Source organism: Pristiophorus japonicus, chromosome 14 (genome assembly GCF_044704955.1).
Source record: "Pristiophorus japonicus isolate sPriJap1 chromosome 14, sPriJap1.hap1, whole genome shotgun sequence".
Lineage (NCBI taxonomy): Eukaryota > Metazoa > Chordata > Chondrichthyes > Pristiophoridae > Pristiophorus > Pristiophorus japonicus.
This window is the reverse complement of record NC_091990.1, coordinates 29,234,509-29,250,646: the sequence shown is the minus strand read 5'-3', so window position 1 is coordinate 29,250,646 and position 16,138 is coordinate 29,234,509. Positions and strand designations below refer to the sequence as shown.

At 41.5% G+C, this 16,138-nt stretch overlaps 1 protein-coding gene and 1 non-coding gene across 3 annotated transcripts in view; one reads left to right on the top strand and one right to left on the bottom strand.

The window, feature by feature from the left end:
• Positions 1-16,138, bottom strand: part of yars1 (tyrosyl-tRNA synthetase 1) — a 45,382-nt gene that overhangs the window by 22,410 nt on the left and 6,834 nt on the right. For both annotated transcript variants that reach the window (XM_070899078.1, XM_070899079.1), the window contains exons 3-9: positions 13,400-13,546; positions 10,713-10,888; positions 10,433-10,562; positions 9,755-9,835; positions 5,716-5,808; positions 3,174-3,309; positions 187-272 (exon numbers count right to left, since the gene is read on the bottom strand). In XM_070899078.1, the coding sequence (XP_070755179.1) occupies positions 187-272; positions 3,174-3,309; positions 5,716-5,808; positions 9,755-9,835; positions 10,433-10,562; positions 10,713-10,888; positions 13,400-13,546 (849 nt within the window). The remainder of the gene's footprint in view (positions 1-186; positions 273-3,173; positions 3,310-5,715; positions 5,809-9,754; positions 9,836-10,432; positions 10,563-10,712; positions 10,889-13,399; positions 13,547-16,138) is intronic.
• Positions 14,657-14,748, top strand: trnay-gua (transfer RNA tyrosine (anticodon GUA)). The gene is given in 2 exon segments: positions 14,657-14,693; positions 14,713-14,748. It is a non-coding gene; the product is annotated as a tRNA-Tyr (tRNA).

Genomic DNA, 16,138 nt, shown 5'->3' with positions numbered 1-16,138 from the left:
GCTGCTGTTGTTAATGACCAGACTTCAAAAGGAATTATTGGTACAACGCTTATTTCTGTAGCAAACATGGACAAGAGCTAAATATTCAAAAACAAGTCACTCATACATGCACAGAAAATAACAAATTAACTTGCCTTTAACATTTTAGTTTAACATAGGTTTAAAAGGGAAACAATTTTTAATTACTTGGTCACCGAAGTTTTTTTCAAGTTCGTCGTACGCTTTGTATGTCTTCCTGCCACCCCACTTCTCATCTCTCAAAACCACAAACTCTGAAAAAGAATAGTCAAGCAGAAATGACTGGTTAGTGTTTTTAAATTAATATTGTTTGTAGCATTCGTCAGCTTTTCTTTTTAAGCTTGGACTGCCATGCAACAATGCACTTGCAAATTCCCATAGCCATTCAAAATTAATTGTAGCAATTCTTCCATTCACAACTGTAAAACAAATCCCACTAACAGAGAATGGGTTTGGGCTTTTCATCTGTACAACTTTGGAGTCTGTAAAAGTCTCTGTAAAAGACATTATATGGACTGTTGCGAATGTGTAAAAACAATTGGCTGGGAATGGAGGAGATAGAAAAACAGTTCTTGCGGGGGGGTGGGGCGGAGAGAGAAAGAGAAAAATGTAAATTCAGGGGTTTACAAAATATATTGCACATCATTTAAAATTAAATGAAACGGAGAGCACATCACAATATTGCATAATTGGTGCATGCTTGAAACTTCAGCTCTGGACAGGTCATTACCCTATAATCCTGAGATATGGTGAACAAACTATAGTTGTAAATTAGGGTTCAGCCAACCAGCGACTACTTGAGCAATGCTTTCCCTGAACCCTACAGATATGTTGCTCCCTTGTTATTCTTGAAGTTTGTACTCTTATCCCAACAGGAATATTTCGCTAAACTTTTCTATCAATTTTACACTCAATAAGGAAGCTCAATATATAATGAACTATACTTGCCAATGTTCACAAGTCTAAACAGCTCTCGACAGATTCACTGTTCATTTTTTAAATATGCTGTCCTATTTTATTATTTTGCACTTTCAAGATAATATTTTATGCACATATATACTTCATTATTTTCTTATCACACCAGACAGATGTAAATGTCCCCAATGCCCTTTAAGTTGCCGCTGTAATTTCTGTAAGACTGGAGCAGCAGAAAAGATGATGATTTATTGTACATTTTTTATTAGTTCTTTGGGAAAATGTAGAACATGGAAGAGTGAGCATGTTTATTTAATGAGGTTTATTAAAACTGGCAATAGATTTTGTAATAAATAAATGTGATTTGTAATTTGAATTAGAATTACTTTCAAAATGTTTCAGCAAAATAAACCAAAATATTTAAATTTCTCGGTGCGGTAATATTCTCCCTTCTGAAATTACTTTCTCCCTTTCCCACTCCAGTTGGATCTTCACAGCCTATCTAGCTTCCACAACTTATCCAAAATTCTGCCACACATATCCTGTTACTGAACAGCCAATGAATTACTTTATGACGTGTAGTCACTGTTGTAATGTAGGAAACGCGACAGTCAATTTACACACAGCAAGGTCCTGCTTGCCTATCACCCCTGTCCTCGCTAATGTACACTGGCTTCAGTTGTGGCTCAGTGGGTAGCATTCTCGCCTCTAAGTCAGAGGTTGTGGTTCAAGTCCCACTCCAGAGACACGGGTACATAATCCAGGCTGACACTCCAGTGCAGCACTGAGGGAGTAATGCCCTGTCGGAGTTGCTGTCTTTTGGATGAGATGTTAAACCGAGGCCCCCTCTGCCCTCGCAGATGGACAAAATTAATCCCACTATTTTGAAGAAGAGCACTGAATTTTTCCCCGGTATCCTAGCCAATATTTAATCCTCAACCAACATCACAAAAAAAATTATCTGGTAATTATTGCATTGCTGTTTGTTGGACCTTGTGACGTGTAAACTAGTTTCTGCGTTTCCTACCTTACAACATTGGCTGTAAAGCACTTTGGGATGTTTTGAGGTCATGAAAGGTGCTATATAAATGCAAGTCTTTCTTTCAAATCTCTAACAGATTAAATTTAAAATCCTTATCTTGAAATCATCCATGGCCTCAGTCCACCTTATCTCTGCAGTCTTCTCCAACCCTATATTCCCCTCTCCCTTTACCCAGCCACTGGGTCCTGCTCTTTAAAACTCCCTCCATAAATCTCATCACCTCTCTCCCCCTTTAAAAACCTCAAAACCCATCTCTACAGTCAAACTTTTGACCTTCTCTCTGGGAATGTATGCAGAAGACACATGTTGGTAACACCTTGGCCCCAAATTTCCAGTCGACAACAAACGGCACCCTTTCTTAGCTAGACTTGCCCATGCCCATTTAATTGCTGGAAGAGCGAGATGGAAACTGCACGGCGCCCTCTACAGGGCATCTGGGATCAGGTTGAAGGATTGTGAAATTAACAGTGCAAGGACTGAGAAGGAAGTGCAAGTTAGAGTGGGTGAATTCGCTGTCAAATCAGGTACAGCAAGACAAATAAAGAGAGGGAAAAAAAGATTGGATTGAGAGGGGGAAAAAGCAACAGAAAACGTTTTTAAAAATGTCTTTAATTTGAAATCTGCAACAATAATTAAAACCTGAAGGAACGAGACTCCACATTTACAATAGTTAATTTTCAGTGCCAGAGAGGTTGACTGGCAGTAATTAACATGTATTATATTGTTTAAAGGGTACTTAGTCTTGAAATGACTTCACATAACTTTCTGTGGCAAGCTTTCTTCATACCATGCAAATATGGCAACGTCACCACGCTCAATGCATTTCAGCAAGATGCCATTTTTTGCAAAGCTAACAGGAGCGGTGCATCTCCGACAGCAACTTTTCGATTTCCATGTTTAAGCGCGCATCTGCCCTCACCTGAAGTTGCTGTGGAATTTGCACACAATTACCGGGAGCGCTTTTAGCCTCGCCATTATATTAACTGCATATTGTGGGCACTTATATTTAAAACATTTGCCATTTTCCTTCAATTTAGTTTGAAGTATCTATTTCAACTTTAAAAATATCAGTTTTATTGATGTTTAAGGTGTAAGTACAGTGTTTAAAAAGATACAACAGAAATTGAAGGATTGATATTTTCTTCCAAAACAATTGCGAGAACAGTACGATGTAAAATTCCACGTTCCTTATTCTCACCTCCATATAATGGAAACAAGACATGTTTCACAAAGGATAAAACACCATTGTTCTCCACGTTGCCCGGTTCACAGAATGCCCTTTTCAGCTTCTTTTTTACATCTTCCTTTTTGTCTAGCAAGTCAATTTTGGATTCCTAAAAGCAGTAAGTACTGTGAGTATCCAAGAGATTACCAAAAAAAAACAACCTATGAATATATCGGAACACTTGTATTCAGTGTTCTCTGCCTCTTGCTCCATTTCTCATCCACACATCTAGTAGTACTAAAATATGTTACAATTGAGTTTTTACAGAACTACCTTCCCTCGCAGCAATTTTTCCACCAGTTCCCATTAAATGGACACTATCCTCTATGATCCTAAAGCTGTACCTTTTCTGTAATCAGCCATCAGCAGAGATTCTGTACCCACAGACTAACAGTTTCAGCACCCTGTTTACTAAATGTAATGTGTTGAATCCATTTGATCTTTTTATTAAAGAGATCAGATTGTAACCAAACTAAATGAAACAAGCAATTCAAAATATTTCCATTCCCTCTCTACTCCCCAGTAAGACTTCCAAGTGATGAATGGAAACCTTCACACACTTTTTTTGTAAGAAGATGCACTTGATTTTGTTTTTAAATAAGGACAGAGCCTGCCTCCAAAAATCCAAATACTGGTAGGTATTAAATGAAATAATATACACGTTCAATTGTGAAGATATGAGAAGTGATCTATGAAACCTCACTAGCGGTATGCAACCTGACCCTTCCTCTATGAATCCGATGGGGCGATTTTCCATTCCTTTGCGCTCCTTTTTTCACCCCAAAGCGGCGGCAATGGCGGCAGTGAGGTCTTCTGGGCGGGCAGCCAGCCTCCAGCGCCCCGCGGGGGTTTTCGGGGCCGGTTTTGCAGTGGTGCGCAGTACTCCCCCGGAAGAGCTGCGCTACTGTGCAACACCCCTGGTTGCGACACTGGCGCGGTTTTTGAATCTCGCCCGACCCGTACGCCCCGCAGCAACGCACCACTGTGAACGCCTGGGCAATCGGGCGGGAAACCTATACCGACTGCAGAGGTGTAAGTAATGCAGTCCTAAGGTAAGTGTGATTGTTTTTTTCTTTTAATTTATTTTGCGATTTATGTTGTGGTGGCGTGGGCTATGTTTTTGTGGGGGGTTTTTCTCCCCAGGCATCTCTCAGAACGCTCCCGGCCCGGCTCTTTAGCTCGGGATTTCCCACGCTAACGCCCAGGAGAGGTGTACAATGCCTCCCTTAGCGCTGCGCCCCAGACTTAGGGCCCAGCTGCCCAATTTTGATGACTGAGACACAAACTATTCCCAGGCACAAACTTTACCGCCTCGCCGCCATTACCGCCCCAAAATCATCAAAGCCGAAAATCCAGACTCTGTGGGTCAATCCCCCAAATAAATGCCAGCTCCTTAAATCTCTTTCAATTCTGCATTACACCTTCCTGTAAATCTGCAGCAATTTAGAATAGCTTGTCACATTCACTTTAATTTCACCACTACTTTCATTGCAAATAGCACGGTTTTCATTTGATGAGGATTGTATACTGAAGATGGTGGCAGGTAGATTAAGTTCAGGTGACTGCAGCTTCACTCTTATGGTTTGTGCTAACTGAACCCTTTGAGTATGTTATAACGTTACTCTCCCATAGCCATTCTATACATTGTATTTGCTCTGAGTGTTGACCCATACAATAGCATGAAGGAAAAAATAAATCACAGGTGTTCTGCCACACCTTTGCATAATATTATAACATGCTCCAAAAGACAACTAGGATTTCAGTGAAACGCGATGGTGGGTGGCTGAAATTTCCAAACAACGTCCACTTAAGCTGTCACAAATTCTCAATAATAGAGTACAGATTTGGTGCTTCCAAACGTTGGTTGTGTTTGAAGAGTGCATTTTGAGCTGTAGGCTGAAGCACTAGTGATTACAGGTCAGTTACTGGTGGTGGTGGTAGGAGCAATTAGAGGGGACATTGTCAGAGTACCACACAAGAAGCATATTGGCATGTTAAGACTTCTTGTTCATAGTGCAATCCTTTCTATAGCACATTGGTAATACACTTAGCAACTCCAGTGACACTATAATTACAGTATCTTAATTTAATTATACACAAGTAGATGGATCATGACAGAGTACATAGATATAAAAATATCTGCCAATAGTTGGGAGATAACCCTGTATAACAGATCCCTTCGATTCAGAAATCTGCTAACCTTGGATTGACTCAAGATGTCTTAATAAGGAGGTATCTAAAGAGCCTTAAGGGATGAAGTACTTTGATGTCAACACTTCTGAAAAGCCAAGAGTGCAAAATATTTCAGGAATTTGAATCATGAATTTCTTTCATATTTCTGGTTGCCAGACTTTGTTCGATACTTACAAATATATTTTTTCAGCAGACACAAGCTAGTTGTGATGAATACATATCTATTAGCTTTTACTATACAGTTGCTCACCTCTCTGGACCATAACAATATCTGTAAAACTGTTCAATACAATATGAAATGAAAGTCTTCAGCAAGTAATACCTCTTCAGAGGAGCTCATTTTCCCTCCAGTCAGACCTGGGACCATTGGGTTCATTAAGTGAATACGCTTGGCATACCCAAGAGCTGGAAGGTACTGAATAAATACAAAGAACCATTAAAGTTACATTTTACAAATTACAAATACATTTGCATAATAGTTCAAGATTTTTACATTTTACAACTACAAAGAGCCAGTTCAGGAGTTGAACAGCTAGGGGGACAAACAAGAACGGGTGGAGGGTTTAAAAAAGATCAGACTTTAAAGGCATGTGTCGTGCTATCACTGCTCCTACTTTTGTTTCTTTACTTGTCCCATGACCATCTTTTCTCGCCTCGCACCATCATCCCTTTTGTCATTTAATCTTTTTTGCCTTCCATCCTATCACAGACCTTCCCTTTTGTTTACCCCCTTCCCATTTTCCCTGCCCCTGCACTCGCTTAAAAATCTGTTACATCTCTAACTTTTTCCAGTTCTGACGAAGGGTCATCAACCTGAAACGTCAACTCTGTTTCTCTCTCCACAGATCTGCTGAGTATTTCCAGCCTTTACTGTTTTTATTTCAGATTTCCAGCACCCACAGTATTTTGCTTTTACGGTGCCTTATCAAAATGTCTGACAGTGCTTCACACAACGGATTACTATTGAAGACCAGTGACTATTGTGATGAATGTTAAAGCAGACTGGTTGTTGCCAATGTCCCACAAACAGTGCAAGATGTTTTAGCATCAAAGAAACAAAAACTTTATTAATCTAAAGAGTTGCATTAAAACTCTGCCAAGACATTTAAGTGAATGGCATATGAATATGTCATTATAAATTACATTATCAACTTCTACTAATACTGTGTCTATCAACAAAATGGATCAAAATAAGGATTAATAACTGCAGCCCTGCCAATCTTCTCCCAATAATCTTAAATCTCATATAAATTGTAGAGAATGAGAAGCTGTTACATCTCAATCACAACATCATATCCAATCAACAAGTTGGCTTCACAGCAAACCAAATTCTTGCTGCACTATGATTCTTTTCTTCCTCGATGCAGAGAAAGCAGTGGCATCTGAATCAGTGGAGCTGATAAAATAAAATACCTTTAGTTTGACAGCAGCTCAATGGAATTCCGTATTCTTTACCAAAATGAATACAGCACAAGATCAAGGGCACTTTTCCAAAAAGGCATATATTTGATGGGGAAAGAACTATGTGGAAAATGACCCACGTAGACAGCTCCAAGCCTGCTATTTATAAAATGGAATGTTATGTCTGGCGAGAGGAACAAGATTACAGCCCAATAAAACACATTTTTTAAATTACTAAACTAGAAAGCCTCCATTCGTAACACATACAGTTCTTCAAAATGTCCCATCTTTCATAAGGAAACTCAGTGCCCAGTCACAAAAATTCCCCAATGAAGTCTGCTTAAGATCTACTGCAGTCTAAATTCTATCTTGAAATGCTACCCTGGTTGAAAAGCCTCATACATAAATTTTGTTAGGAATCTGCAAACTTGGGCGATATTACACTCAATTCCTTCATCTAAATCATGAATATATATTGTAAAGAGCTGGGGTCCCAGCACTGAGTCCTGCGGCAGTCCACTAGTCACTGCCTGCCATTCTGAAAAGGACCCGTTTATCCCGACTTTCTGCTTCCTGTCTGCCAACCAGTTCTCTATCCACGTCAGTATATTACCCCCAATACCATGTGCTTTGATTTTGCACACCAATCTCTTGTGCGGGACCTTGTCAAAAGCCTTTGAAAGTCCAAATATACCACATCCACTGGTTCTCTCTTGTCCACTCTACTAGTTACATCCTCAAAAAATTCCAGAATATTTGTCAAGCATGATTTCCCCTTTATAAATCCATGCTGACTTGGACCGATCCTATCACTGCTTTCCAAATGCGCCATATTCCCCACCTCTGATGTCAGGCTAACCAGTCTATAATTACCCGTTTTCTCTCTCCCTCCCTTTTTAAAAAGTGGTGTTACATTAGCTACCCTCCAGTCCATAGGAACTGATCCCGAGTCAGATGCAGATGCAGTATAATGTGGATAAATGTGAGGTTATCCACTTTGGGGGAAAAAACGCAAAGACAGAATATTATCTGAATGGTGGCAGATTAAGAAAAGGGGAGGTGCAACAAGACCTGGGTGTCATGGTTCATCAGTCATTGAAAGTTGGCATACAGGTACAGCAGGCAGTAAAGAAGGCAAATGGTATGTTGGCCTTCATAGCTAGGGGATTTGAGTATAAGAGCAGGGAGGTCTTACTGCAGTTATACAGGGCCTTGGTGAGGCTTCACCTGGAATAGTGTGTTCAGTTTTGGTCTCCTAATCTGAGGAAGGATGTTCTTGCTATTGAGGGAGTGCAGTGAAGGTTCACCAGATTGATTCCTGGGATGGCTGGACTGACATATGAGGAGAGACTGGATCAACTGGGCCTTTATACATTGGAGTTTAGAAGGATGAGAGGGGATCTCATAGAAACATACAGGATTCTGACGGGACGGGACAGGTTAGATGCGGGTAGATTGTTCCCGATGTTGGGGAAGTCCAGAACCAGGGACACAGTCTTAGGATAAGGGGTAGGCCATTTATCGCTGAGATGAGGAGAAACTTCTTCACTCAGAGTTGTTAACCAGTGGAATTCCCTACCGCAGAGAGTTGTTGATGCTAGTTCATTGGATATATTCAAGAGGGAGTTAGATATGGCCCTTACGGCTAAGGGGTATGAAGAGAAAGCAAGGAAAGGGGTACTGAGGGAATGATCGGCCATGATCTTATTGGATGGTGGTGCAGGCTCGAAGGGCCGAATGGCCTACTCCCGCACCTATTTTCTATGGCCCCAAGTTTCCACACGCGGCAAAACAGGCGCCCCTCCGAGCTGGGCACCCGTTTTTCGCGCCGAAAAAAAACGCTATTCTCGAGCGCTTTGCAGCTCGATGTCTGCCTGGCGCGGCGCCCAGGGGGCGGAGCCTACCACTCGCGCCGATTTTGTAAGTAGGAGGGGGCGGGTACAATTTAAATGAGTTTTTTTCGTGCCGGCAACCCTGTGCGTGCGCGTTGGAGCGTTCGCGCACGCGCAGTGTGAAGTAAACATTGGCACTTGGCCATTTTAAAAAGTGCTGCAGGAAAAGTGAAAATTTGTTTATTGAACCCTTGCAAAGGCTTGCATTTTAATTTTCTTGATATTTCTGTGTGTGAGGGTGAGGGAGTGCATTCTGTAATTAAAGATAGACTGTGATAAACAGGACACATGCACTTGTTTGAGACTATTCAAATTCTTTGTAGCTGTTCAATTTTTAACATTTTTTAATAAAACCACATTGCCCTTCCATGATCAGCACTGAGGCTTCTTGCAGCTTTCTCCCCCTGCCGTCGGTCGGTCCCGACGGCAAACCGCTGCCTGAAGCACTTTCACACAGGTAGGAACGTGGTTTATTTAATCTTTTCTTTGCTTATAAATTTTTATTCCGGTTGGATTTATTTGTATAATATTTGTATAAGTATAACTAAGCATTTATTGTAGAATTTAATGACTTCCCTCCTCCCCCCCCCCCCCCCCACCTCGTTCCCGACGCCTAATTTGTAACCTGCGCCTGATTTTTTAATGTGTAGACAAGGTTTTTTCAAGTCTACAAAAATCTTCACTTGCTCTATTCTAAGTTAGTTTGGAGTACGTTTTCACTGTGGAAACTTTAAAATCAGGCGTCAGTGGCCGGACACGCCCCCTTTTGAAAAAAAAATTCTGTTCAAAAGTGAAACTGTTCTACCTGACTAGAACTGCAGAAAACTTAAATGTGGAGAATTCCAATTTCTAAGATACTCCGTTCTCCACCAGTTGCTCCTAAAAATCAGGAGACAATCATGTGGAAACTTGGGGCCTTTGTTTCTATGAGTACAAATTTTTTAAATGCCAGCTAAATTCTGGGACACAACTCTTGATCCAAACATTCCAGCCTAATATTTAAATTCATTGTTTTGACTCCCTAATCTGATTAAGTAATTGTCAATTTTAGAAGATAATAAAATTTACCTTTTCTGCAAAGGTGAATATTTTCCGCTGATCAATTCCACCAAACTGTGCATCGACCTTCAAATATTCTTCGTCCAAGGCCTGAAAGAGTAGAAAATGATTTTAAAAACATGCCTTAAACCTCAGGAATGAAAGGAGAAAAAAAATCAGCTTAAGTTTTCTGTCAATGTTGATATTGTAACTTTCAGTACAAAAAGAAAAGGTACATCTCTTGCCCATTAAGTTCATCACAAGTATGAAAAGCAGTCTCAGAATTATTACAACAGCACCATGGTTTTAAACACACTATGGATAGTTGCTAGTTGATAAGAATACAAATGAATCAAGTGCAAAAGACAGAAACGTTATTAAGTTATATTAATTGAGGGATCTTCTTCAAAATAGTGCCATGGGATCTTTTACGTCAACCTGATTTAACCGATCCGAAAGTGCAGCATTCCCTCAGCAGTGCACTGGAGTGTCAGCCTAGATTCATGTGATCAAGTCCCTGGAGTGGGATTTGAACCCACAACCTTCTGACTCAGAGGTGAGTGTGCTACCCACTGAGCCAAAGCTGACACTAGCTTATGTCTTAACCTTTACATTTAATAACTTGTAATCTCTGTCAATATATTGATAATGGATAGATTATATAGAAAATGGTTTCCCTTAAATTATTCTATTCCCAGTCTTTCCTACCTGTAATCCAGGATACAGGAGACCACTGAGGAGTGGATGGTCCACTTGTTTAACTACTTCCGCGCCAGCCTTTTTGGCATCATGCTGAGTCACCACAGAGGATAACTTGTAAACATCCAAAGTGTATTCCCTGAAAACATACACACAAACATTCTGATGTTGGAGAACTCCTTACAATCAAAACGGAATAAAGACCGCTAACCCATTAAAGACAGCAAAAGCATTTCCGTCCTACCATCCCTCAGATTATATTAATACAGGCTCAATATTTAATTCTTACCTGCTTAGCTGAAAATCAGTTCCCTTCACAAATCGGAGTTTTTCTATTGGTACACCTATACTTTCTAGCATTGCTTTTATGACATGTTCATAGTACTGTGTCCTCAGCTCGAGCAGTTCCCAGGGAGCTTTCATGTTGTCCAAATAAGCGTGCAAATCAGCAAACAAAATAGTTACCTGTTGTGGAAGGGAAAAGATAAATTTAAAAATAATTATTTGGATGAATAATTTTACAACACAACTTCCATTATGTCTGGGAATTGATTACGTGGCCCCCTTATAAAATATTCACACAGAAAGTGAGGTGCAGCACAATGTTGCAGAAAGCAGAGTGGTAATATTTCCTGCTCTACTTCACCACCGCCTCTCTCGACACTGCCTCCGTGGTGTCAGGTTGCTTGTCCCACATCCAGTTTTGGATGAACAGAAACTTCCTCCAAGTAAACATTGAGAAGACCGAAGCCACCATTTTCAGTCCCTGCCATAAACTCTGTTCCATAACCACCAATTCCATCTCCTTTGCTGGCTAATTTCTGAGGTTGAACCAGTCTGTTCACCACCTCAGTGTACTATTCAACCTTGAGCTGAGCTTCATACTTTTGTTATCTCCAGACTCGACTATTCCAATGCTCCCCTGACAGACCTTCCATCTTCCACCCTCTATAAACTTAAGCTCATCCAAAACTCTGCTGCCCATATCCCAACTTGCACCCAGGCAAGTTCACCCATCATCCTGTGCTCAATGTCCTACATTGGTTCCCTGTCCCCCAAAGCCTCAAAATTAATAGTTTTATCCTCGTGTTCAAATCCCTCCATGGCTTCGCTCCTCCCTATCTATGCAACCCCCTCCAGCCTTACAACTCTCCAAGAACTCTGCATTTCTCCAATTCTGCAACCCTTGTCCCTTGTGCAACCCCAACTTCTATCACCCAATCATAGACGACCGTGTCTTCAGCTGTCTAAGCCCCAAGCTCCGGAGTTCCCTCCCGAAACCTCTGTATCTCACTCTTCTCCTTTAAGACACTCCTTAAAATGTACCGTTTTGATCAAGCTTTTAGTTCACCTTGGTGTCAATTTTTGTCTATTTGTGCTTTTGTGAAATGCCTTGGAACGTTTTACTACATTAAAGGCATTGTATGAATGCAAGTTGTTGCATCACTGAGTTCTTGATCTTAAGTGCGTCACTGAGCACAAACATTAGGTGCAGGCTAGGATTTTCTCAATAGTGGTGAAAGAGGTTTTTCTGAACTGATTTTTCATATTCACCTATTGACCAATTACAAACAACATCATTGGAGACATTAAGACCAGGCTACCAACCTCCTGAACAGATCCTGGGCAGATTTTCCCCATTAAAAATATATATGAAAACTCATTGTGCATCATGATATAGTATAGTGAAAATACCACCAACGACATCTCCGCAAGATCTTGCAAATCCCATGAGGACAGACGCACCAACGTTAGTGTCCTCGATCAGACCAACATCCCCAGCATCGAAGCACTGACCACACTCGACCAGCAAGCCCGACACGAGACTCCCAAAGCAAGCGCTCTACTCGGAACTCCTACACGGCAAGCGAGCCCCAGGTGGGCAGAGGAAACGTTTCAAGAACACTCTCAAAGCCTTCTTGACAAAGTGCAACATCCCCACCGACACCTGGGAATCCCTGGGCAAAGACCGCCCTAAGTGGAGGAAGAGCATCCGGGAGGGCGCTGAGCACCTCGAGTCTCATTGCCAAGTGCATGCAGAAATCAAGCGCAGGCAGCGGAAGGAGCATGCGGCAAACCAGACTCCCCACCCATCCTTTCCTTCAACGACTGTCTGTCCCACCTGTGACAGAGACTGTAATTCCCGTATTGGACTGTTCAGTCACCTAAGAACTCACTTTTAGAGTGGAAGTCTTCCACAATTTCGAGGGACTGCCTATGATGATGATAATAATGAGAATCATTAATGAATATCACATTTGTGCAGCCAGTTTTCTACAAGATTGACTGAAGCAGTGACATGGGCTTTGTATGTTTTTATATTAGGTACACAAGAACTGTACAGAATATCTGCAGTAGAACCTCCCACACTACAACCCAATGTTGGGGAAGTCCAGAACCAGGGGTCACAGTCTAGGGATAAGGGGTAAGCCATTTAGGACCGAGATGAGGAGAAACTTCTTCACCCAGAGAGTGGTGAACCTGTGGTATTCTCTACCACAGAAAGTTGTTGAGGCCAATTCACTAAATATATTCAAAAAGGAGTTAGATGAAGTCCTTACTACTAGGGGGATCAAGGAGTATGGCGAGAAAGCAGGAATGGGATACTGAAGTTGCATGTTCAGCCATGAACTCATTGAATGGCGGTGCAGGCTAGAAGGGCCGAATGGCCTACTCCTGCACCTATTTTCTATGTTTCTATTTGTGTATCTTCTCCCCAAAGAGCAGAATCCTGTGGTGCTTTCCCCACCTGTATGCAGCAGCTGAAACAAAGAATTGACCAGCACTTGCCAAATAAGGGGTGCTAAAAGGTACATTAGGTTATGAAAAATCTGTGATTTGTCTGTAGGATTGTAGTGCAAATCCTTCTGCGCTTGCAATACCATGAGTGTTAAATTAGCAAGGCATCTTATCTTGTTAGTTGTCTTAGATTGCATCTTGCTGTTATGCCACCTAATGTATGAAAACCATCCTCACCTCAGATCCAGCTTTTAGAAAGTCAGCAATCTTCGACATTGGCACAAAGTAGGCTACATGAGGCTTTCCGGTGGTAGCTGTTCCCCAGTAAATATTCAGGTCTCGTTCCTCCAAAATTAAACGCATCTTATCCTCACCCAGGACCTCCTGCAAAAAATGCAAGAAAAGTTTGTTTTGTTCAAATATCTATGTAGATTGAGCATAAAAACCTCTTTTTATAAATGATTTTTTTTCTGCCGCATAGAAAATATGAAATGGCTAAAGCTTGAAAGCTCAACATACAGACAAGAAAATGTTTGCTTTTCAGTGAAATGATTGGTCTGTAAAAGGTAATCAATTATCCGCGGACTCCAATATACAGATTGTTTTCCTTTTATTCTAATTCTTGCTTTTCCCCAACATTATGATTTGAGCATCGTTCATTAAGGTAGTTTATTTATAATCATGTTACACTTTTTCAGTCTATTTTCTTAGTGACCATACAATGTGGTATACAGTTTATATAATAGCCAGTAGTGTGAAAATTTACAACAGATTTGTATTCACAGAACATAAGAACATAAGAATTAGGAACAGGAGTAGGCCATCTAGCCCCTCGAGTCTGCTCCGGCATTCAATAAGATCATGGCTGATCTGGCCGTGGACTCAGCTCCACTTACCCGCCCTCTCCCCGTAACCCTTAATTCCCTTATTGCTTAAAAATCTATCTATCTTTGACTTGAAAACATTCAATGAGCTAGCCTCAACTGCTTCCTTGGGCAGAGAATTCCACAGATTCACAACCCTCTGGGAGAAGAAATTCTTTCTCAACTCGCTTTTAAATTGGCTCCTCCGTATTTTGAGGCTGTGCCCCCTAGTTCTAGTCTCCCCCACCAGTGGAAACAACCTCTCTGCCTCTATCTTGTCTATCCCTTTCATGATTTTAAATGTTTCTATAAGATCACCCCTCATCCTTCTGAACTCCAACGAGTAAAGACCCAGTCTACTCAATCTATCATCATAAGGTAACCCCCTCATTTCCCGAATCAGCCTAGTGAATCGTCTCTGTACCCCTTCCAAAGCTAGTATATCCTTCCTTAAGTAAGGTGACCAAAACTGCACGCAGTACTCCAGATGCGGCCTTACCAATACCTTATACAGTTGCAGCAACACCTCCCTGCTTTTGTACTCCATCCCTTTCGCAATGAAGGCCAACATTCCATTTGCCTTCCTGATTACCTGCTGCACCTGCAAACTAACCTTTTGGGATTCTGTTTCCCTTCGATAGCTCAGTTGGTAGAGCGGAGGACTGTAATGGAATACTCAGCAAAGTCATCCTTAGGTTGCTGGTTCAATTCTGGCTCGAAGGAGCTAGTGTTCTTTCCGGTGTCCAGCGGTACGCTCGTGGCCTTCCGCGAGAGGTGGGCACTGGAGGGACTGGAGTGCATCATCACGCCCGGCAACCAAATTTTAATTTGATTTTACGTTTTAAAGTTTAATTTGTTTTAATTGCCGGTGCTTTTAGTGTCCCCCTCCCCTTTTATAGGGGGCACTGGAAAAAAAAAGTGATATTAGTGCCCAAAAAAAACGGAAAAAAAGGGCCTTGTAAATGTCTGGTGTGTCATCCAGGTCGGGGGGCACAGAGTAATGTTTATGTTTTTCAGGTAAACTCCAAAAGAGTTTCATGCACAAGGACCCCCAGGTCCCTCTGCACCACAGCATGTTGTAATTTCTCCCCATTCAAATAATATTCCCTTTTACTGTTTTTTTCCCCCAAGGTGGATGACCTCACACTTTCCGACATTGTATTCCATCTGCCAAACCTTAGCCCATTCGCTTAACCTATCCAAATCTCCTTGCAGCCTCACTGAGTCCTCTACACAACCCGCTTTCCCACTAATCTTAGTGTCATCTGCAAATTTTGTTGCACTACACTCTGTCCCCTCTTCTAGGTCATCTATGTATATTGTAAACAGTTGTGGTCCCAGTACCGATCCCTGTGGCACACCACTAACCACTGATTTCCAACCGGAAAAGGACCCATTTATCCCGACTCTCTGCTTTCTGTTCGCCAGCCAACTCTCTATCCATGCTAATACATTTCCTCTGACTCCGCGTACCTTTATCTTCTGCAGTAACCTTTTGCGTGGCACCTTATCGAATGCCTTTTGGAAATCTAAATACACCACATCCATCGGTACACCTCTATCCACCATGCTCGTTATATCCTCAAATAATTCTAGTAAGTTAGTTAAACATGATTTCCCCTTCATGAATCCATGCTGCGTCTGCTTGATTGCACTATTCCTTTCCAGATGTCCCGCTATTTCTTCCTTAATGATAGTTTCAAGCATTTTCCCCACTACAGATGTTAAACTAAGCGGCCTATAGTTACCTGCCTTTTGCCTGCCCCCTTTTTTAAACAGAGGCATTACATTAGCTGCTCTCCAATCCGCTGGTACCTCCCCAGAGTCCAGAGAATTTTGGTAGATTATAACAAATGCATCTGCTATAACTTCCGCCATCTCTTTTAATACCCTGGGATGCATTTCATCAGGAGCAGGGGACTTGTCTACCTTCAGTCCCATTAGTCTGTCCAGCACTACCTCCCTAGTGATAGTGATCATCTCAAGGTCCTCCCTTCCCACGTTCCTATGACCAGCAATTTTTGGCATGGTTTTTGTGCCTTCCACTGTGAAGACGGAAGCAAAATAATTGTTTAAGGTCTCAGCCATTTCCACATTTCCCATTATTAAATCC